The sequence below is a fragment of the Vulpes vulpes genome, chromosome 3, assembly GCF_048418805.1.
Source record: "Vulpes vulpes isolate BD-2025 chromosome 3, VulVul3, whole genome shotgun sequence".
NCBI classification, from domain to species: Eukaryota; Metazoa; Chordata; class Mammalia; order Carnivora; family Canidae; genus Vulpes; species Vulpes vulpes.
Genome location: NC_132782.1, coordinates 15,860,457 through 15,884,434, shown reverse-complemented (window position 1 = coordinate 15,884,434; position 23,978 = coordinate 15,860,457). Strand labels below are relative to the sequence as shown.

The 23,978-nt window shown below is 38.1% G+C and overlaps 1 protein-coding gene across 3 annotated transcripts in view; it reads right to left on the bottom strand.

Moving 5' to 3' along the window:
• Positions 1 to 23,978, bottom strand: part of MYO3B (myosin IIIB) — a 431,205-nt gene that overhangs the window by 164,196 nt on the left and 243,031 nt on the right. For all 3 annotated transcript variants that reach the window (XM_072751897.1, XM_072751898.1, XM_072751899.1), the window contains 2 exons: positions 8,428 to 8,507; positions 1,154 to 1,231 (listed from right to left, as the gene is read on the bottom strand). In XM_072751897.1, coding sequence (XP_072607998.1) covers positions 1,154 to 1,231; positions 8,428 to 8,507 — 158 coding nt within the window. The remainder of the gene's footprint in view (positions 1 to 1,153; positions 1,232 to 8,427; positions 8,508 to 23,978) is intronic.

Here is a 23,978-nt window from a genome sequence, read left to right as displayed (position 1 = left end):
GTGGCTTCTTCTGAAAGAAGGATTCTAGGATCTGGAAGATGATATCACACAGTTCTTCAGAGTCTCTAAATCTCATGGGACACACTGCCCCCTCAAGACACTAGGAAGATACAGCTACTAAAGAGGAGAGGACTAGGGTAAATCTCAAGATAAGAAATAAATGACAATTAGAAATGTCCAACCATGAGAGTGATGAAGCAGGAGCTGACTGTCCACCTGTCAGAGAAGCTGTGGCAAGAATCACTGCATGGATGGAATACTGGACTCAAAGGCCTCTGGGCCCAATTCATACCCTCAGAGCCCAATTTTAGTTTATTTCTGAAGTACAGCTGACTAGATCAGACTTCTTGGCTTTGGGTCCTTCTTGAACCTGCCAGCTTTCCATGGAGCCTTCCACCCATGGTGCAACCCCAGCTCATGACCACCTGGCTTCCCATCCCTACTGAGCCCCTTCCAATTGCAACTCCACCTTACAACCTGAGATCAGTAATCTCATCTGTAGCCTAATAGTTTCTCTACCACAAAGCTGCCTAGACCTTAGCTCCCAGTGGTTCATGATCTCAAAGGGTTTCTAACCCTAGTGCTTTATACTGTGAAGATAAATCTATGTGAATTGGTATAATGTGCATCTAAGCAGAGCCTTTCTAGGCACAATGTTTTTACTCAAAGGAATCATTTTACTAGATGAAATATCAAGATTTGGGGCAGCAGAGATGGGAAATAACTGGGTCTGGGTCAATTTGATCCAGAAAAATAAAGTCAAAACTAAGACGCATTCCCTCAGGATCTGAAATTAATAAGCCACCTTCTGGAATTTTATTAAATACTTTATTTTTCAGTAAATATGCTGGGAAAGCAGCTGGTTCCAGTAGCTTTAAGGCCAAGAAGTGGGTCAGATGCTAATAGAATCAACACACTGAATGGACAAAGCTATGTGTCAGTGACAGAGAGGGTCCTCTCTGTAGACACCTGGGATTTCATCTGATCTTCCTGAAATCAGAGAACAGAGAGGTAGGTTCCCTTCACTCCTACCTTTCTTAACTGACTCTTGTGCTTTGCTCTTCAATAATTCCACCATATTTGAGCCTCTTATATGGAGGATTGGGAGTCCTTTTTAGAAATAGGCAGAATAGAGATTAAAAAGACTCCATACCCTGAAGTAAGAAGCCATGGTCTGCCTCTTCATGTTGGTAGTTTCTTCTGGATGCCGTATCACCTCCAGAGTGTCCACCTAGAGTAGAGGCAGAGGGAAGTAGTTTAAGGATATAGACATTTTCTGGCTTTTCCAAAATCTGTTTGGTTCAATACCTGAGGGACCTTGATGTTTTGAACATGACAGTAAATACTACAGGAGAAGTTTTAAGACATATACAAGAAAAATAGAATTTGTGCTGTTCTACTCACTTGAGAATAACCACACTCTGCAAAGTACCATATGATCTTGGTGTAAGTACCTATCACTATTATTTCTATATCTTTTGATGTTCTAATGGTCCCCTGTTAAGTTCTCCAATAATGTCACATGAAACCAATTTTATTCTTTCTTTCTTTTTTTTTTTTTAAGATTTATTTATTCACAGGAGACACAGAGAGAGGCAGATACATAGGCAGAGGGAGAAGCAGACTCCCTCCAGAGCCTGATGCAGAACTGGATCCCAGGACCCTGGGATGATAACAGGAGCAAAGGCAGAGCCAGAGGCTTAATCACTGAGTGACCCAGGTGCCCCCAAATAGTTTTTTTTCCCCAAATAGTTTTTTAAAAGAAAACTGGGCAACCACCCATGAAGCTGGATGATTATAAAGACATGGGCCCAAAGCCCATGTTGGACCTCAGGGAATTAGATGGGTTCCAGTTACCTTCCTGCCATCAAACCCTGCTGCTACTCCACCCACTCCCCACAGTTCCCACATGGTCACTGTAGACCAGAGCTTGAGATACACATGTTCCCAATCATCTATCTCAACTACCTAGGCTGACTAGAAGAAATTTATGAATGAAAACAAATGTAGGAAACAACCTGCTTTGTTATCATACCTTAACAATAAAAACCCTGCTCCTGCACATACAAGCTATTTGGTTTACAGAGTGCACAAGTGGCATTTTAGCACCAGCCTCTGCCATGGCAGCTTCCCATCTGCTCTGAACAGGTGGCAAGAGTATGAAGCAGGAATGTTTAAACTGGAAGATGCTGCTGTCAGCAAGTGTGTTCTGCTTGGTGAATTGCTGTCCAGGCGGCCACCTCCCCATGGGGTGAGGATGTCTGCAGCCTTGTTCAACAAAAGTGCAAAGTGGGTGCTAGAAGGGTTGAGGGCATGAGGGGCAAATAATGAGGCCCTACCTCAAGGGCTATTTAGGAGACTGTGCAAAATGGAAGGAAATGCTTCAATTGGCTTAAAGAAAACAGTTTAAGAAAGGGAATAAACAGGGAGCTAAGTTTTCAATAGCCAGAAAAGCAACCCAAATAGTGAGCAGGAATATGAGGCTATCTCTGCATGAAGTGATATCAGGGGGCAGTGCAGCTTCCTTTTCTAGGCTGCATGTTGGATGCATTCCCAAAGCCATCAGTTTATTTGCATGCAGCTAAAGTTATGGTACAGCCTGTAGGTTTTAACTTTATATTTTTTTTTAATGAGAAAGGAGGACATGAAAGCTAGGTGTTGAGCAGGAAGGCTTTTCTAATATAGAAAAGGGGAAAACCAACACTACACACCCACCACACCTGAAGAGATTGTATTGCATTCTTTCTATGGGCATCTGCGAGGACCCACTGAAGGTCCTCTTCCCCCATCTCATCCCTGTTTGGAGGATGGAGCTGCTGAGGTTTGGGGCCAGCAAATCAGAACTGCAGGAGAGAGGATCTTGCTAGGCTCTGCCTTCTGTTGAATTGTAAATTCTACGTTTTCTTGAACTTTTTCTCCTTACTTTCTTTCCCCTCAATCTGACCTTCATATAAACACACACAGAGTCTAAACTTGGAAATTTCTCCACCACTTCCTTATAACTTCCTTTTATTCTGGGATCCCCTCTGAAGAATCCTATCTTACTTTGAATCTTGCTTTTCCTCCCTCATTTCCCTCCCTTTTTATTCAAAGGACTCAGTGGGCTCTAGGGCACAGTAAAAAGGACAGCTTAAAAACTCATCCATATTTTTCTATTAGAATTCACCTGTTAACTCCCCTCAGAATATACAATAGGCTCTTAGCATTTGAGAATTTAACAGTTTAGTGATCAGAAAATCCTTGATGGATGGGACATAATTTAAAAGGTACAATAAATATTGTTTTCAAGATCAGTACCTGTCCTCTGCAGCAAACTGGAAAAATACAGAATGAAGCACTAATTTGCACTCTAAAAGTTATAAGGCTGGTGGGCTCCCCTATCTAACCACCCAGCATGACCAAGTTCTGTCCTACTCACATACAGAGTAACTCTGGGAAAGTAAGTAAAAACCTATTTGCCATTACATACAGCCTGGAAGTGCTAACGCTTGTCCACAGTTTATCACCTACATATTTAGTACTACATTTTAAAGAATAAATAACATGCTATTGAGGTATTTTCTAATTTAGGAGTTCGGAAATGTTTTGTGTTGGCCAAGGACTTCTTGTATAGTCACAAAGTTCTCCTGAGCATGGAATAGATCTGAAAGAGGAAATTTTGGATAAGGGATATACCAGAAGTTGAATCTCTTGGTCCTTCAAACTAGGAGACTAGGCACAAACCTCACCTCTGTCTGCACTAGGTCTACTATGAACTCTAAGAAACTCCAAAAAAATTCAAACCAAAACATAAATGTAGGTTGTTGTCTGATTTAAAAGTCTGTCATCCTGTGCTAATTTAGTTAAAAGTAGCTTCATTTACTTTAAAAAAAATTTTTTTCAGAAAGAATCCAGAAAGTAGATTTCATTAGGGATACCAGCTAGCATTTAGTCCTTCCCAAAGATGGGGAATTCACAAGAAACAGTTTTCCCACAGATAGGGGAAAATACACTAGAAAAGCTTTCCTGGGCTTAGAGATATATGCTATAGAACACAGAGTTTCGGAACTGGACACACCTGGTTCAAATCCTGGCCGTTCAACTTAACTAACCTGTGTGGACTTGGACTGTTTGCTTCTCAAAACCTGTCTTCCTTATTAAGAAAACTGGTTAAAAGCTACTGCCTTGCACACATGTAAGAAGTATATCAGTTTCCCTTCCATGATTACCATGCTTGATTTAGTTTTAGTTTAGTGATGAACGTCAATGATGCAGGGTTTTCTTCAATGGCAGATGGCAAGTACTAGCACCCATGCAACACAGCAAGATTTTTTTAACTTATTGGCAGAGAAAATACTTTCTTTTTTTTTTTTTTAAAGATTTTATTTATTTATTCATTAGAGACAGAGAGAGAGAGAGAGAGAGAGAGAGAGGGGCAGAGACATAGGCAGAGGGAGAAGCAGGCTCCATGCAGCAAACCCGACGTGGGACTCGATCCCGGGTCTCCAGAATCAGGCCCTGGGCCTAAGGTGGTGCTAAACCGCCGAGCCACCCAGGCTGCCCAAGAAAATACTTTCAATGAAACCAATTTCAGGATGATTAGTAAAACCAATATTCTAGATCCAACCACTGACTGTCTAACCCAGTATCCTTTCTCTTCCAATTTCAATTTATATAACAATATAAGTCAATTGGAGCTGAGCAAGGTTGCTTTCTGCCTACATGACAAATGTCCTACCCAATTTCTTATGAGAGGTGCTGGTTAGTGTTCAAAGTAGTCCTGAGTAAGCTTTACAAATTATAATATAAACTCCAAGTTCACAGGAAATGAGCAAGCTTCACTATATGTATGGACTCCACACATGGAGTTTTAGATGGTTACCAAAACACGAGTAATAAAGCATCCATTGTTCCAAAGTAAAAATCACTGTAGGAACCACTCTGCCTATATTATGCCAGTGAAGTCTTAAAATGACCCTATGAGTTAAGTACTATTATTATTCCTATGGTACATACAAAGAGGTTAAGGCTCAAGAGATTTTAGGGAAAATTTCCAGGGTCTTTTAGCTAGTAATTGGCCATGCCTACATCTAAATCCAGTTCTGTCTGATTCCAAAACCTTACTTCTTAAACATTATATATACTGCCTTTCTATGTGATTTGATATAACTTATAAAATCAATCTAAATGCATGGTATTATTAAAAATACTTGCCTTATCTGTCAACTAAATTTACTCTAGGATAAAGACATAGATTCCAAGAAGTCTTAAAAATCACCGAGATTTCAACAATGAAAAATGGAAAGATTTTTGTTCCTGGTCTCAGTAAGTACCCACTATTTGGATTCTAAAACCTCAAAAGTGCTTATTATTTATCTTCTTGACATCATCTCTTGTCAAGAATTTTTATGCTATCAAGTAATCCATCCACCCCTTAAGGAAAAAAACCCCTATATAGCATCACTCCTCTCAAAGCCTTCAAAGCTGAATGGAAAAGCAAGACTGGCATTGACATCATCTGAATGTGGTGGTGCTGAATGTGTTGGAGGTCAGCTTCCTATAAGATCACTTGTGTTCTTTTACCTCGGATAAGGCAGAGAAAAACTGCTGGAGTGTTTTTATTACTGTTACACTTATTTTCTGATGCCTCAACTAGAACTTTCAACTCATCTCTCTTCCAAATGAAAACAAATCACTAGTCATTTTCATCTCATTTATATACATTATTATGATGATGTAAATATATGCCACATACTAGAGGGCACACTTGTCACACAAGGCCTGAACAGTATGCAGTGTAGAGAGAAAGGTAACTGTGCCGGTATTCTGTGTGGAAGGCAGGGGAACGGGGTCCTTGCAGAATCCAACAGCCACAATAGCAAATTGAGGAAAGGATGGTAATGTGGCCTGATGAGAATATTACCCAGGAGTCTTTAATCTTTTTGTGTCATGATCTCTTTTAGAATCTAGTGGGAGCCAATGACTCCAAAAAACACAGACAGTTGATCCTCATTATTTGTGGATTCTGTATTTGTTAATGTGCCTACTTTCTAATATTTATTTTTAAACCCCAAATCAGTTCCTGCAGTGCTTTCATGATGATTTACACACATACAGAGTGGTGAAAACTGATTACCCAATATACCTGTTTCTAGCTCAGGTTGAACAAGGTGACATTCCACCTTTCTGTTTTAGCTCTCATGCTATAATCCAGGTTTATTTAAGTGCCATGTGCTTTGCATTTTTGTACTTTTGGTTAGTGATTTCACTGTTTAAAAAGAGCCCCTAAGCATAGTGCTGGAGTGTTGTCTAGTGTTCCTAAGTGCAAGAAAGCTATTAAATACCTCTTGGGAAACATACCTGTATGTTGAAGACAAACTTCATTTGGGCATGAGTTATAGTGCTGTTGGCTTTGGATTCAATGACACAAATACTGCAATTAAAATATTATTTTAGGGGGTCATGGGTGGCTCAGTCTGTTAAGTGTCCAACTCTTGGTTTTGGCTCAGGTCACAATCCCAGGGTCCTGAGATTGAGACTTGTGCTGGGCACCATGCTCAGCTGGGAATCTGTTTGAGATTTTCTTCCTCTCCCTTTGCTGCCTCCATTTTCACATTTGCTCTTGCTTTAGTTCTCTCTCTTTCTAAAATAAATAAATAAATCTTCTAAAAAATAAAATATTGTTTTATACAAAGAAATACTGCATATAATTATTTGTAAGAAATATACATTAAATAATGTGCTGATGTGCTTTTAAATAGAAAAACACATCAAACAAGATTGTGCACTAATTGATTGACAACAATGTTGCGAGCAGAGGCTTTCAGGAACCTAACCACATATTTCCCCTAGGAGCAATGCTGCAGTGTTTGTTGACTCAGTATTCACAGCAACTTTATAGAACATGATTGCATGAATAATTAAGAATCAACTAAATTTTTTTACATGTAATAGTATCAAGAGGCTCTTAGAACCACTAAAATTCTGATGTAAATTTCTTCTAGGGATCTGTATAAACCATGTTATATAGTGCTAATATCTTGCCACGAATTCACAAGACTGAAAAGTAGAAAAGTAGAATAATACATGTGGTTATAATAGCAATGTGGGTATAAAAATTATTGCTAACAAAAATGATCTAAGTCTTATTACGCATAGGTAAGTCTTTCATTCTCAAAGAAAATTTGAATATGTATGTTTGTATCAACTTCGAGATAATATTCAATAGTATTCTCTGTGGCTGAATTTATTATTCTTTATTAAATAATTTAATATTTAATGTAAATAAAATATATGAAAATTCAGAGATATGATCTATTTATTTTATTACAGCTTCACCTTTTAGATAACTGGGTTTTGGTGTTAGTATATACAGAGAGCATTAGCCAGCCAATCCTTGAGATCCTTGCTAAACGTTAGCTCAAAGGATATAAGTTAAAAATATTTTACGGTGGGATATTTATTAACCTTTCTAACATTCCCTTTGCACAGAGAAGTACACCTCTCATTTTTCAGAGAGCAAAACAGAATAACAGGAAATGGTTTGGTTTCTTTCCTTTCTGCTAACTCCATTTTGGTCCCTGTTAGCCTCCTCTGTAGGTTGGTGATGGCCTCTAGGAAAAGGGCTTTATCTCTTCCTAGAGAGGCTTTATGTGCAAGTGTCATTGTTCTGCATCTTAAGTTGTCTTTCTGAGACTCATAAATGAAGGGGTCCAGAATATACCACACTGGCATAGGTATTATTTTGAGCTGAAGACATCTGAAAATCAACAGTTTCAAGAAGAGGCTTTTCCTGAACTCTCCTTATCTGGCTAAAAACAGGGCCTCTCAAAATAATCCAACTGTCATAAATCTCCTCCCTGGCAGTTTCACAACCTGTTATGGAAGACTGACTGCTACCACCACAGATGAGAAATGAACACTGGGATAAGAAACTGCCTAACCAGACACTGTCACAGAACCATCATACTTCCCATCTATTCTCCTAAGGGACCATTTGTTTTTCCCAAAAGTCATCTGTTCTCCCACAAGTGCCCATCTCTCCCTCCTCTTGCCCCATTCATCCCCTATTAAGATGGCATATAAGCCTCAAATTCTAATTACCTCTTTGAGTTACTTTTTTGAGAGAGTTCCTAATAATGCACATAATTAAAATTTGTTTTTTCTCCTGTTAAACTTTCAGGTTGAGTTTAATTCAGTACCCGCAAGAACTGAAGTTAAGAGAGTAGAGGAAAAGTTTTCTCCCCTGACACAGTACTTTAAGAATTCCATGACACTGTTTTTATTTCAAATTTCCTAACTGCTGATTTCCTAAATGCCTTCATCTCTTTACCAGATTACCCAATCAGTGGGCTAGATAAACTAAAGTTGTCTACCCTAGGATTATCCCAAAGGCAGGAGCAAGCACCCCACAGTCCACATTATTTTGAGTACAAACCTGCTACTCACCTTGGTTCTCCCAGTACTGAAATGTGGAGGCAAAGATCTTGAGGCTGCTGTTATCCTGGCTCTTGTTTGGGCCAAATTACCTGAGCAAAAAAGACAAAAAAGTTAAAGTGAAGGAAAAGTTAAGGAATAGTATTATGAGCAATTTTTGTCTTTATGTTTTTGCATTTTTATTAATTTTCCAAATAATCTGCTCTGAATATGAAAAATTTGGAAGAATTTAGACTTTGAAACTTTAATGATATAAACAAATTATAATTTATAATATAAATTGAATTTATATTAGTTTCATAAGCAAAACAGAAACAATAAAAAACTCTCCAATTCACTCAATAAACTAGCAAAAGAAGAAAATTGCCATACATAAAAAGGACATATAAAAAGTCCACAGCTAACAACTCAACAGGAATGATTGAAAGCTTTTTCCTCTAAGATCAGGATCAGAGCAAGGACGCTCACTCTTACCACTTCTATTCAACTAGCAGTCCTAGCTCAAGCAGTTAGGCAAGAAAAAGAAATAAAAGACACCCAAATTGTAAAGAAAGAAGTAAAACGATCTCTGTTCATAGGTGGTATGATCTTGTATATTAAAAATAAACCTAAAAATCCTACAAAAAACCCTGCTAAAACTAGTAAGTCAATTCAGCAAATTTGTAAGATATAAAATCAGCATAGAAAAATCAGTTGCATTTCTATGCACTAACAATGAAAATTTGAAAAGGAAACTAAGAAAATCCTACTTATAATAGCATCAAAAAGAATAAAATACTTAGAAATAAACTTAACCAAGGAAGCAAAAGACTTGTGCTATGAAAACTACAAAATATTCCTGAAAGAAATTAAAGAAGGCACACAAATAAATGGAGAGGTATTTTGTTCTTGGGAGGGAAAAGAATCTTTTTCCTCTACTCATCTCATGTTCATTTCCTGGGGCTCTGCAAATTAGATTGACAGAAGACAGATTAACAAGAGAAAAGCAAACAGCAGTTTATTAATGCATCACACACACATACAGGAGTACTTGGTGATAAGTAACTCAAGGGGTGGTTAGACTTGGGCTCACAAAGCATCTTAACAAAACAATAATAAATTTCTTGGTAAGTGACAAAAGATGTTTGAATTTCTAGGAGCAGTAAATTATGGAAAGGTAAATATATGAGGAAGCTAATGGAAGGTAAGGACTAGTTAGTAAAATTTTGTTATACAGATTCCTCTGGTGCTATCTCTGGGCAGACAAGGGTCTAGAGTTTTCTCTGGTGATTAACTTCTGTCCTTCCTGGTAGACAGGGGTGGAGGGATACTTCTACAAATTTATGTCTTGCTTTTATGTAAACAAAGGGAAAGCAGAGAGCTTTTCTTATATATTCTTCTCAATTACCTCCAGCTCAAAATAATCTTTATGCCAAAGTGGCATATTTTAGGGTGGCACACTCTGCTACCCTTTACTGTGTTTATGGATTGAAAGATCTAATACTGTTAAAATGTCCATGCTACCCACAAGGATCTATAGATTCAATATAATCCCCATCAAGATCCTAATGGCATTTTTGCAGAAATATAAAAAACCCTAAAATTCATCTGGAACCACAAAGTACCCAAAGTTCCAAACAATCTTGAAAAGGAAAATAAAAAATAAAAAAAAAAAAAGAAAAGGAAAAGAAAAGTTGAAAGCTTCACACTTCCTGATTTCAAAATGTATTAATCACCAACAGTAATCAAAACACTATGGTACTGGCATAAAAACAAACATATAGACCTATGGAACAGAATAGAGCCCAGAAATAAATCTATGCATAGATGGTCAAGTAATCCTTAAAATGGGTGTCAAGATTATATAATGGGGAAAGGGTAGTCTCTTCAACAAATCGTGTTTGGACAACTCAATATCCGCATGCAAAAGAATGAAACTGGACCCTATCTTATACAACATTCAATTCCTATTGGATTAAAGATTTAAATGTAAGACCTGAAACTATAAAACTCCTAGGAAAAAACATTGGGAGAGAGCTTCATGACACTGATCTTAGCAATGATTTCTTGGATAGGATATCAAAAGCACAGGCAATAAAAGCAAAAATAGACAAGAGGCTTTACATCAAACCATAAGCTTCTGCACAGGAAAGGAAACAATCAGCAAAGGGAAAAGGAAACCTACAGAATGGGAGAAAATATTTGCAGAGCATATAAGGGGTTAATTTCCAAGATCTATACAGACTTCTACAACTCAACAGCAAAAAATAAAATAAATAATAAAATTAAAATAAAATAAAATAAAATAAAATAAAATAAAATAAAATAAAATAAAATAAAACAAAACATAACTGGATTTAAAACTGGGCAAAGGAGGGGTTCCTGGGTGGCCCAGCTGGTTCAATGTCCGACACTTGATTTCAGATCAGGTCATGATCTCAGAATTGTGTGATCAAGGCCCACATTGGGTTCCATGCTCAGTGGGGAGTCTGCTTGGGATTCTCTCTCTCCCTCTGCCCCTCCTCACTGTGTGTGCACACACGTGCTTCTTTTCCAAAATAACTAATTACATTTTAAATTTCTTTTTCAAGATTTTATTTATTTATTCATGAGACACAGAGAAAGAGAGAGAGAGAGAGAGAGAGAGAGAGAGAGAGGCAGAGACATAGGCAGAGGGAGAAGTAGGCTCCATGCAGGGAGCCTGATGTGGGACTCGATCCCAGGACTCCAGGATCACGCCCTGGTTTGAAGGCAGGCACTAAACGGCTGATACCCAGGGGTCCCCTAATTACATTTTTAATATAAAAAGAATAAAAAAATAAAAATGGGCAAAGTACTTGAATAGGCATTTCTCCAAAGATGACATAAAAATGGCCAAAAACTTTATTAAAAGATGCTCATCACTAAGTGTCAGGGAAATGCATATCAAAACCACAACAAGATATCATTTTATACTGTTTAGGATGGCCATTATATAAAACAACAACAATAACAACAGAAAATAACAAGTGTTGGCAAGGATATGGAGAAACTGGAACTTCTCACTGCTGGTGGGAATATAAAGTGGTACAACCAATACAAAAAACAGTGTGGAGATTCTTGAAAAAATTAAAAATAGAATACCATGTGATCCAACAATTCCACTTCTGGGTATTTATCCAAAACAACTGGAAACAGAATCATGAAGAGGTGTTTGCCTCCCATGTTCATCAAAGCACTATTTACAACAGCCAAGCAGTGAACAAACTAAATATTCATCAAAGGATGAATGGATATAGAAAACGCGGTATATATGTACAACGGAATATTATACAGCCAGATGTCCTGCCATTTGAGACAACATAGATGAACTTGGGACATTATGCTAAGTGAAATAAGCCAGTCTTAGATAAGCTCATAAAAGCAGAAACTAGAATATTGGTTGCCAGAGGCTGTGGGGACAGGGAAAGGGGGGCATTGCTGTTCAATGGGTATAGAGTTTCCGTAATGCAAGATGAAAAAGTTCAGAGTCTGCTCTACAACAATGTGCATATGGTGAACAATATTGTATTGTTTACTTAACAATGTGCTAGGAGGGTAGGTTTCATGTTACGTGTTTTTACCACCATAAAAAAAAAAGTCTCCAAATAGAGCACTGTTAGTCGTTGAAAGACATAAATAAGCAAGAAAAAAGAAGCTGGGAGTTTTCTTAAAAGAGAAATTGGGCAACAGAGAACCCCACTGTGAAGGTTTAGGACACAGACAGTGATTGGCAGATCTGGTATATGGGTCCCTCAGCACACAGGGAAAAAGCCTGCCATGCAGTGAACCAGAGGACACAGAGAGCATGGGCATCAGCCAGAGTCCTGGTGACTGATGGGTTTTTGCATTTGCCCGGGGTGTGGACAAGTTAGTTAACATCTCAGAGCTTCCAGTTTCCTTGTCTATAACATGAAGACAGTATTGTCTCATTCTGAGAGTCGTTATGGGCATTGAATGAGGGTAATTCATGATTAGCACTGTCAACATGGGGATTGTTCAAGGCATGTGCTCAATTCATGTTAGCCAGTATTGATTATTAATAGCATTAATATTATTATTATTTGCTATGAATAGTCTGTTCAAACATGTCTCAAAACAGTGAAAAGAAGGTGAGAGAACACTAAGGAATCTTACTAATTTGCTACTGTGAGCACTGGTCAGTCAAAAAACAAATGAAAGATGAGAAAAAATGATAAGGCAACCCCCCCCCCCCCCCCCGCCTCTGAACCTCCATGTCTTGGCCACGCTGATTCCCAATGCTTTTTACCTTTGAAGGAGCTGAGTGGCCTGTTCAGACTCTCTTCTCCCCTTACCACTCACCTACTCTTAATCTCCTCTCCCATCCTTAGCTTCCTAAACTAAGTGCTTGAAGATTTGTTTGCTTTTTTACCTACGATGTCATTTGATTCTGTGGCAAAATAAAAAGTTATCAATGAAGGGAAATGCTCTTATTTGTGCATATGCAAGACACTCAAGATTTCAAAGTTTTTTAGCAAGTCTAGCACAAAGATGTCCAAATGTTTTCTCTGGCGATATCTTCAGAGGCTAAACTGTGATTAATAGCCCAGAAAGAACCCTTTGAAGCAGGATTGGTGACATCAAAGTCATAATCCAGGGGTGGCAGGAGCTTTATAATGAGTGGGAAGCATTTTAACACATTTCAAAGGATTTACAGCATGAATAAACAATAGACCTCAGCAGATGCACTACACACACCTTTCTAACCTATAAGAAGTTTCCATTTTAATTTAAATGTAAATATAGCTTTCATATTTGTTTCAAAGCATCCTCTCAGCTTCACCCCTAGACAGCCTCTTTGGCTAAGGATGCCTCACTGCCCCAGAGCACCCTCCTGTGCTTCCCAAAACTGTGAGTACTGATGTGTATTGGGAAAGGAAAATGGAAGACAGAGGGATCTAGTGGAATTTATATCCAATATGGGAACTGGGTTAAGAAAGAATATGCAATGGAGCTTACAGTGATCCCACACAATTTCTCTGCTTCCAACTTAAAGAGAAAGAGACAAGCGGTCTGAAGACAGAGCTGGAACTTTTAAACAATGGCAATTTCCTGCCTGCTTAGAGGATTTCATCTCTTGGAAAGCAACCAGGACCCATGATTTCATCTTCAGTTGCTTCTTAAGAATTGTCCAAAATGATGGTTGCTATTTAAATAATCATGCACAGAATTTGGCTTCCCTCTGCTGCCCTCTCTGGGTTTACAGAATTTGTTGCAGGGTTCCAGTGGTGACTGCTAGCAGGTATTTGTTTAGAAAATTTTCCTGTTTTAATTTTCCCTAACACAAGGAATAGGCTCATAAACTAATAAATTACTGCAAAGCAATGCTGAAATGTAAAAGTCTCATGTCAAACTGCTACTAAAAGAGAAGCTGCAAATAAAGAAAATCAAATGTTTCAGTTCACCTATTACCAGAGTAAGTTATCTGAGTAGACCTGAGAACTAAAACCATTGATCCAAAAATCAGTCTGGATCCTAAGAACCTAAACACAACATGGTGTCTACAGGAAAATAACCTTGTACCACCCTATCTCCATTAGCATAATTTTTTTTTCCAGGCAATGGTTTCATTGTTCATCACAGGAACTTCCTGAAAGACCTAAGACCATCAAATCTTCAATAGAAAATACCAATACCAGTGATTGGCCTTAGGATTCTGTGAACCCCTGGGCTCAAAAATCCTCACCTTGCTTTTTCCACCAGTCATACACTTCTGTTTTTTGTGATCTTTACCCAACCCTTATTAAGCCTGCTCACTTTGAAAGACTCATCTTAAAGAACTTTATCTCTCAATAAATTCTGACCCTGCTTTTCCTTCTCTAGGGCACTGCCAAAACTTTGAGAGGTGGTGGTTTCCATTATTGTGGTAAATAATGAACTCCAGTTTGCTTCATCAATAGGTTGTGAGGGTGATATTTACAAAGTCAACGTGGGACAGACCCAGAGCGGTGTGATACTTGCCATGACTATAGTGTTCTAATTTCAATTAACAACACCTTAGTGAATAAAAATGCAAGGAGTCAAATTCAGTAGTTTTAGAAAATATACTATAGCATTTTGTATGCAAAAAGCTTGTTTTTATATACTTATCAATACTAAATAAAATTTCAGTAACAACAGGTTGTGAATAAAAATGCAAGGAGTCAAATTTAGTAGTTTTAGAAAATATACTATAGCATTTTGTATGCAAAAAAGCTTGTTTTTATATACTTGTCAATACTAAATATAATAAGGATTTGTTTTAGATTTGATACACTGAGGTAACTTAAAACAGCTACAAAACATATGAAACAGTTCTGGAGGCCAACAGAAAACGTGTGTTGTTAGACTTTCTTCTGCAAATTTTTAACTTTCTCTCCTGGCATTCGTTTATGGCTTTGTGTGTTAACATCAATAAATGGGCAGGGGGAGGTGGGAGGGTTCCCAGCCCACTTAATCTCTCAAGAAAAGAACATTGATAATATATCGAGTGGGCTGTACTTTCATGGAGGGCAGGCAACATTAGTAAATAAAACACCAGCCTGTCCTCCCAGCTGTTTTATAGAAGAAAGATGCTCACATAACAAATTCACTCTCTTTTCTGAGTGCACAACCTTTAACACACACATGGGTAATTCAAAGCCCAAAAGAAACCCGTTTCTCCTTCCTGTATTGACTTTTAATTGGCAGTTGTCTGGCATCTTAGGAAGTTCTGCATAATTAACACTTCTGCACTATCTGCTTGAAGGAAGCCAAACCAATGCTTTTGCTGCTTTTTTTCGTTTTCATTTAGAATGTGAACTACAGCTTTAAAGACTGGTGACCCAGCGATTTCAAAATTGTAGAGCTGAGGAAAAACAGTAACTCCTTCTTTCCTTCTTTAAGCTTTAAAGCTCATAAATAGGATGTTAGCCCACCAAAGGACTGTCCTGAATCATCAGAAGTCAAGGAGGTTAACAAGGCCTCCCTCTCCTAACTTAGTCAACAGTGGAGCTGAGGCTCTCTGTTTTCTGCATTTTATTGCCACATTGGCAGAAGCGCCAGTTCAATCTATCCTCATGACAAGAATCTCCCTATAGGCAGAGCCATGTAAAGAAACAAAAGCTCTGAGGATTACCTGCCTTCCCCACATTTTTCTGGTGGAGTTTGCTTGTAAATGACATGATGTGTTCACAAAAGTACTGGAGCCTAGACTGTTGATATCTATCAAAGAAAACCTGACCCATTTAGTTTAAAAAAAAAAAAAAAGGAAAGAAATTCACATACATGTATCTGCCAGAAGCCACTCATCACTGGCATGTGAGATTTGCTTATTCCAGCCTCCTAGAAACATCCATGTGCAGCAGAGCAGGCTTTAGTCCAACTGATACTGGTTCTAGAAATGCTAATTTAGGCAAAGGATGTATTCAAGTTCCACACACTCCTTTTCACACTCCCATTTCCACTTCTGCAGCTGCAACATGGCTTTAATGCTGTATCTCCTCTTTACTCCAGCGGCCCATACCATTTCCTTGTCCCACTCCTGAACTCTCTCAGTAGAGACCTCTTCCATCAAACCTCTCCAATGTTCCAAATCTTCAGGTTACTATTCTTCTTTGACAACTAATCCAGATCTCATTTGTTCATGGGTAGAGAAATGTATTACTTCACTCAGGTGAGATGTGCATAGTATAGAAGCATTCTAGGAACAAAATATTTACAGAATGACTCTGTTGATGGCAAGGTTGGGTACCTATAGACTGTCCAGTGTCTAGGTCAGAGGATGGTTTGGAAGTAGAGGCTCTTTCAGTTAATGGTATTCAAGTTATTCATGCTTTGAAATAAGCCATGAAGAGCATCCTATGGTTCTTCCAAAGATGTTCTTCATCTCAGGTCTTGGGCAGCCCAGAGAAGCTACCGGGAAAGGGAAAAGACTGACATATAAATAAGTCAGTGGAATTTGAAGTGGAAAGGGTTATAATAAACCTTAGAAGAGTGACATGAGAGGGTAGGAGACCAAGTCTTGCAAGAATGAGAAAAAAGCTAAAGAGCAGGGCAGTCCCGGTGGCGCAGCGGTTTGGCGCCGCCTGCAGCCTGGGGTGTGATCCTGGAGACCCGGGATCGAGTCTCATATTCGGGCTCCCTGCATGGAGCCTGCTTCTCCCTCTGCCTTTGTCTCTGCCTCTCTCTCTCTGTGTCTATGAATAGATAAATTTAAAAAAAAAGCTGAAGAGCAGGCAATCCATGAGCTATATCTTGAAGGATTAACAGGAGTTTGACAGGAAGGGGAACAGATCTATCTGGAAGATGCAGAAAGCTTAGTGAGAAGAAAAATCTTTAAAAATTCCAGAGACTAGGGATCCCTGGGTGGCGCAGCGGTTTAGCACCTGCCTTTGGCCCAGGGCGCGATCTTGGAGACCCGGGATCAAGTCCCACGTTGGGCTCCCGGTGCATGGAGCCTGCTCCTCCCTCTGCCTGTGTCTCTGCTTCTTTCTCTCTCTCTCTCTGTGTGACTATCATAAATAAATAAAATTTAAAAAAAATTCCAGAGACTGGAGTGCCTGGATGGGCCTGTCAGAAGAGCACGTGACTCCTAATCTTGGGGTCATGAGTTCAAGCTTCATGTTAGGTCAAGATTACTTATATAAAAAACTAAAAATAAATAAGTAAATAAATAAAACTTCCAGAGACTCTATACATTTAACTCCCAAGGGGCTTCTCATTTTTATGTTAGACATATAATAATAGCAAAAAATATTTATTTTTTTATTCTTATAAGCATAAACATAAGCTACTTGCCCTTCCTACCAATGAAAATACGAATTATGAAGGCAATTTCTAGGGGAAAAACATGGAAAAAAGAAAGGTTTGCTAAGGCATCGCAAGTCACTGCAAACATGGACAAAGTCTCTGCTATCTCGCTCTTCCAATGGCCTTCAGGTAGAGTACTCTACCACTGGTATGGCCAATGTTGGATGGTTTGGATATAAGCCAGTAGGGGACTCATCTCACTTAGTTGGTAAAAGTACTAATGAGGCCAAAGTCTTGAGTAAAATCTCATATGGATCAGGTAGTTGCACAGAGAAAAGTGACATTCTACATCAAAGACTGGAATCCAAAATAAAATGCCCAGGCAGGAGAGAATAAACTGATCACTACAGATTTAAAAATCACCCCCTAGAAGTTATGGTCAATACACCTTATTTGTTGATGATACATCTGTTGCATGCTTTCTTTGTATGAAGCACAATACTTCGGTTTCCTTGTGTTCTCAGTTAGGACTGAGAAAGCTACACATGGCTTTAGGAAATAAGATGCTGTTAACTCCCATTGTGCAGGGTAACAACTGAGTACTGAAAACTATGAATGCTTCTCTGGTTCTCCCTCTTCAGCAGGGAAGCAATGAAAAGTACGCTAGACTTGAAAGTGAGAAATGGAGATTCCTATCCCAGGCCTGCCATTGACTTTAGATCACTCTACTCTCTGGGACTCACTTATATTATATGTCAAATGAGGACTTGGAGTATATTAGTGGTCTTCTATTTGTATGCCACAGCATTCTGCCTGGCGCCCCTGGAGCAAAACCCTTTGTGCTTACACAGCATCATGCAGATCAGTGCCAGGCAATGTGGTATTAAGAGGGGTAGAACCTTTTCGAGAGGGAACTACAAGAACTGTGTAATGTTGACCTGGTACCAAAAAGCTTGTGTGACATCTGTGGCCAGGACATATGAGAAATTTACCTGGGCTATAAACTAGACACCTGGTCAGGGCAATAAACAATACTGTTCAAAGAGCAGTATCAGAGAAAATCATTTGCAAAAGATATGCCGGATTAAGGACTGCCATCCAAAATATACAAAAAATTCTTAAAACTCATTAAGAAAATAACCCATTTTAAAAATGGATTGAAGATTTTTTTTCCTTAAACTTTATTTTTTTGGTAATCTCTACACTCAAGGTTGGGCTTGACCTCACAACCCTAAGATTGAGAGTTGCATGGTCTTCTAAGCCAGCCAGGCACCCCAAAACGGACCAAAGATCTTAAAAAGATAACTCACCAAAGAAAATAAGCAGATGGCAAATAAGCATATACATAGATGCTCCACATTATATGTCAACAGGGAAATGCAAATTAGAATAACAATGAGACATGACCACATGCCGATTAGAATAGCCAAAATCAAGAACACTGACAACATCAAATGCTGGTAAGGATTTGGAGCAATAGGAACTGTCACTGTTGGTGGGAATTCAAAATAGTATAGCTTTTTTTTTTTTTTTAAAGTGGGCTCCATGTCCAGCATGGGGTTTGAACTCACAACCCTGACATCAAGACCTGAGCAGAGATCAAGAGTTGCATGCTTAACCAACTGAGCCACCCAGTATAGCCATTTTGGAAGACAGTTTGGTAGTTTCTCATAAAACTAAACATACATTTAGCACGATGATCCAGTACTCCCATTCCTCAATATTTACCCAAAAGAGTTGAAAACTTATGTCCACACAAAACCCTGTTGCCAAAAGTTGGAAGCAACCAAGATGTATTTCAGCAGGTGAAAGGATAAACTAAGGTACATCGAGACAACAGAATATTTATCCAGTACTAAAAGGAAATGGAACTATCAAGTCATGAAAAGCCTTGGAAGAACCTTAAATGCACATTACAAAGTGAAAGAAGCCAATCTGAAAAGGCTACATATTGTATGATTCCAATTGTATGACATTCTGGAAAAGGTAAAACTATGGCGACAATAAAAAGATCAAGGGTTAAAAAAAGAAAAAAGGTCAAGAGTTGTGGAAAGGAATGAATAGGCAGAGCACAGAAGACTTTCATGGCAGTGAAAATACTCTGTGTGATACCACAATGATGGATACATGTCATTATACATTTGTCACACCAAGTGTGAACCCTAATGTAAACTATGGACTTTGAATAATAATGATGTGTCAATATAAGTTCATCCATTGTAACGAATGTACCGCTCTGATGGAAGATACTGATAGTGAAGGAGTTTATAGATGTATGTGCAGGGGTTATAGGGGAAATCTCTGTTCCTTCCCTTCAAGGTTACTGTGAAGGGAATTGCCCTTAAAAAGTAGTTTTGTTGTTGTTGTTGTTTTTAAAAAGCAACATCATGCTGACCAACAAGTAAACGAGTAACAATTGTGGATGCAAATTACAGTAAAAAAAAAAAAAAAGGTTGATTAGTGTTAGGCTTCCATTCAGCTCTGACATTCTACCTACAGTTGTAAAATCATAAAAGAACCCTGAGATGGGGAAAATAAGAACGAACAAGATAAAGAGGACAGAACTAAAATCTGCACAACGTCTTGTTTCTTAGCAGTTGGGTAGGCAACAGAAGGAGGAGCGGGCGGTGATGACAGTATGGATTAGATAAATGGAGCAAGTATAAATGATTTTTACCAAGGCCTGGATATATAATTTGTCAATGCTCTCATCATAGTTGATCACCCTGAGCAACTAGCAATGGTTCTGTTTCTGTGATGTCTTTAGTTACTCCCCCTTCACTTTGCTACTGTGGCTACAGTGAGCTTATTCGGATCTCTAATTTTTATATCACTCTTCTTAATACATGAAGAGGGCACAGAAGTATAGGTATTTCTCCCTCCCTGCAATGTTTTTAAGATTAAGGAATTCAATGTGCTTATCTTCAACATCTTCATAATATATATTCTCCTATGAAAAAAAAAATCAAGCTTCTTTCAGATGGGACATTAGTAAATACACACCATTTTGAAAAACTGGGTACTAATATGAATGTAATCATCACGTATGTAAATCTTTTTTCTACTGACTCTCTGTAAGCAACCATGGTTAACTTTTGATCTGTAGTTATCTAAGTCTATTTTTCACATTTACCAATTATTTTGCTTTATTTCAAGGAATGACTGACTATTCCGTATCACCTAGCTCCTTTTTTAAAGGACCCAGTCTGAACATCCAAAGTGCACATCTTTGAAAAAAACTACAGAATCCAGAAAATAAGGAAGGGAATACTGAGAAAAAGGCAACTTTCTGCAGGAAACAAAACGTACAACGTGCCCAATTGGCCAGCATTATTCATATCTAAGCTATACTGCCACGGGTTTTCTGAACATCTACATATATACCCACATTTCTCTCTTATATACATGATTTTTTGTTGTTACCAATTCATAAAATGGCAGTGCCAGAAAGTTCTACTGAACCTTATATGGGCCATGGTGTTGAAGGATAAAATTAATCTATTTTTATTTCTTAGGTACAGGCATAACCTTTTTGAGATCTTGGCCTTATGATACAGACCTTGGGATGCCATAATTACTGACTTTTTTTTTTTTTAAGGAACAGAACCTATTAAGAACAAAGGTCAGCAGAAAAGATTATTTCTCTGATGAAGTAACTCTACAAGCATCACAACTCTGTGCTAATTCTCGAGGCTGCAGCTAGAAAGTGCCTGAGTCCTTTCAACTTAATATATAAATATTCTACCTTACACGGGTATTTTTGTTTAGGAATGATTTCTTAAAGACTATAAGCTCTCTGAAGCCAGGCAGTATTTCTATTCTCAATCAAGGTTTAAATATTTCTAGAGAATGTCTCATCAAGAAATATTTCTTTACCACCTGCTAAAGACTTGCAAAGTACCTTACACATAGTAGATGCTAAAGGAAAATTGTTCACTGAAGATGCTCCACTGCACCAGAACATTTCAGATTACTTCTACCCTTGCCTTCTAGAGATAGATCATATCTACCATCTCCTGTCAAACTTCAGTATCAGATTCTTCCTTCAGTCATCCAAGAATGCCATGGCTCATTATCCTAAGGAGATTAGCAATTGACCGTGAACCATTTTGCAGTTATGTAGCACCATGGATGAGTAATGAATCTGAAACAGATTAATGGTTTAAATGTTTCTGGAGAATATCTCCTCAAAGCTAAAGATGTTCCTTGATGTAACACTGAAAGCTACCCATGAATCTAATTAACACTGTGTCCTCTCACTGGGGTCTAAGCTCCATAAGGGAGGACACTAGGTGTATTCTATTTATCACTCTATACCTAGTGGTATATTTAGCAGAGAGTAAGCATGCAAATATACTGAATTGAATGAGTGAATAAACTGTGCATTAAAGTTTTATTCAACATTATATCCAACACTCTTAAGAGCAGGCCTCATCTCATTTGCTTCCACATACCCTGACCTTTTTGCTTGTCTTTGTCCATTGTCCATGCCATGCTCTTTTCATATTTCAGACCTTTTTTTTTTTTTAAAGATTTATTTATTCATGAGACACACACACAGAGTGAGGGAGAGAAAGAGAGAGAGGCAGAGACACAGGCAGAGGGAGAAGCAGGGTCCATGCAGGGAGCCTGATGCGGGACTCAATCCCCGGTTCCCAGGATCATGCCCTGGGCCAAAGGCAGGCCCTAAACCGCTGAACCACCGAGGGATCCCCTATTTCAGACTTTTGCTGAAGTTATTTGAGGTCTGGATTGCAGGGGTTAAATAGTTAAGATTGTGAATTCTGGGGTCAAACCACCTGGGGTTTGTGTCAGCTCTGCCACTTACTGGTTAGTAGTGCCTGAATGAGTTACTTTCTTTGTTTCTGAGTTTTATCATCCAGAGGGCTAGACAAATGTTTATTGAGCTTTGGGAACAAAGTGTTCCTGTTAAATTTATAGTCAACAGAGTTTCAGTGGTGAGTAGAGATGCAGATGTTGCTGGTATAGGGGATTTGATTAGAGCCACATGGAACCCCTAGAGGTCCTAGTTAGCCAAGGAGTTTTAGTTAAAGCCAAATAACTTGATTCAATGACAATTTCTTCAGCATACCTTTTAAGATTTACAAAAATGTTATTAATTAGGGATTCTGGTTAATCAGAGTTTTATAGAATATCCAATTTTCTATTGCCTAGAGACTCATTAAATGTTGGATTGGCTGACTAGAGAAGAAAGCAAACAAACTAAGGATTTAAGATTTGAGGGTTTATTTTATTCTCTTTTGTTTAAGATACTATTTTCAAAACACAGAAATCACAAACCCTTAACAGAAAGAAAGACCACAGTACTATGTAACATTACCGTCTTTTTAAAAAATGCACCAGAGATAAGGAAATAAATGAAGAAATCCATTGATTTTACCCTATATTTTTGTTTTATCCCTAAATGAATATTCATCCAAGAAATAACAAAAAATGATATAATTATACCCACACATCACTTAGCTCCAGATCAGAAAAGAGTTAACAATTCATTTGAGAATTTTAACATTCGGGACGACTTGGAAGGCTCCGCAGTTGAGCATCTGCCTTTGGCTCAGGGTATGATCTGGGTAAGATCACAGAGTCTTCCCTGTGAGAAGCCTGCTTCTGTCTCTCTGTCTCTCATGAATAAATAAATAAAATCTTAAAAAATAAAAAAAGAATTGTAACATTCACTGAATGTTTACAGTGTAGTAGATACTGTGTTAAGTGTGTGAAATGAATTATTTAATGTGGCAATCCTGTGAGCTGTGGTCCCAATACATAAAGAAAGGAAACTGAGGCAAAGAGTGTTCAAGTTTCTTGCCTGAGGTTGGATATCAGCAGTGCAGCACACTGAGCAGTCAACATTAAGAAAGCCCATCAACTGGGATGGCCTAATTTAAGATTTTGCAGTAGTTTTGGGGTTTTTGATCATATCCAAGGCAGACCACTGAGAAACTGATGGGACTACTCCTGGCCAAACTGATTGAACACAATTGATTTTAGATGATGTCTGGATTTTTTTTTGTCATTTACACAACAAACCAGGTCAACCACCCAGTGATCCCACTGATTACCAAGCAATTACTATTGTTATGGCTAAGCCAAATTTAATCATCTGGAAAACAGTTGATTCAGTTTTTGTGTAACCTGAACTACCCGTGTGAAACTCAAAGACTGGAACAACTTTACTAAAGACAAACCTTAATAAAACCTTAGTGGTCCTCTCTCCTGCTTCCAACTCTCAAGTTCAGTTAAGTGACATTTTATTTAGTTTACTGATGTCTCACATGTGCAAGCCAGTAAAGTTCACAATTGTTACTCCATACAGCTGTGGTTTATAGCTTTTCTTTGCACACAAGCTGGCACCATAGCAAAATGATTAACTTTTATATGCTCCTAACATATGGACCAGACTGTCAGAAGCTAGTCTTGTATTCTAAAGAGAAAAATACAGTTTCTATTAATATGACCCAAAATCCTGGGGAAAAAGTGTTAAATTGTGATCCATCTCTAAGTAGAGAGATTATAATTATAATTATAATGGCTTTGTTTCTAATTCATTTGATTTGAAGTGCCTGGAGTTATCTTTAGTAAGGGAAAGGAGGAGGAGGGTTAAAATGACCTGCAAGCCCCATTATAAAGAGATTTTATAGTAGGATAAATTAATAAACTGTAAATGGCCTTGAGACTTTTTATCCAATATGAGCTATAGAATAAAAGCAAAGAACCTTTCATCTTAAATGGGAACATATTTCTTTTCTATGAATGAGAAGGATGCTGAGAGAAGAACTTACTTTTCTTGCATTTTTGACCATTTAAAAAGAAAATCA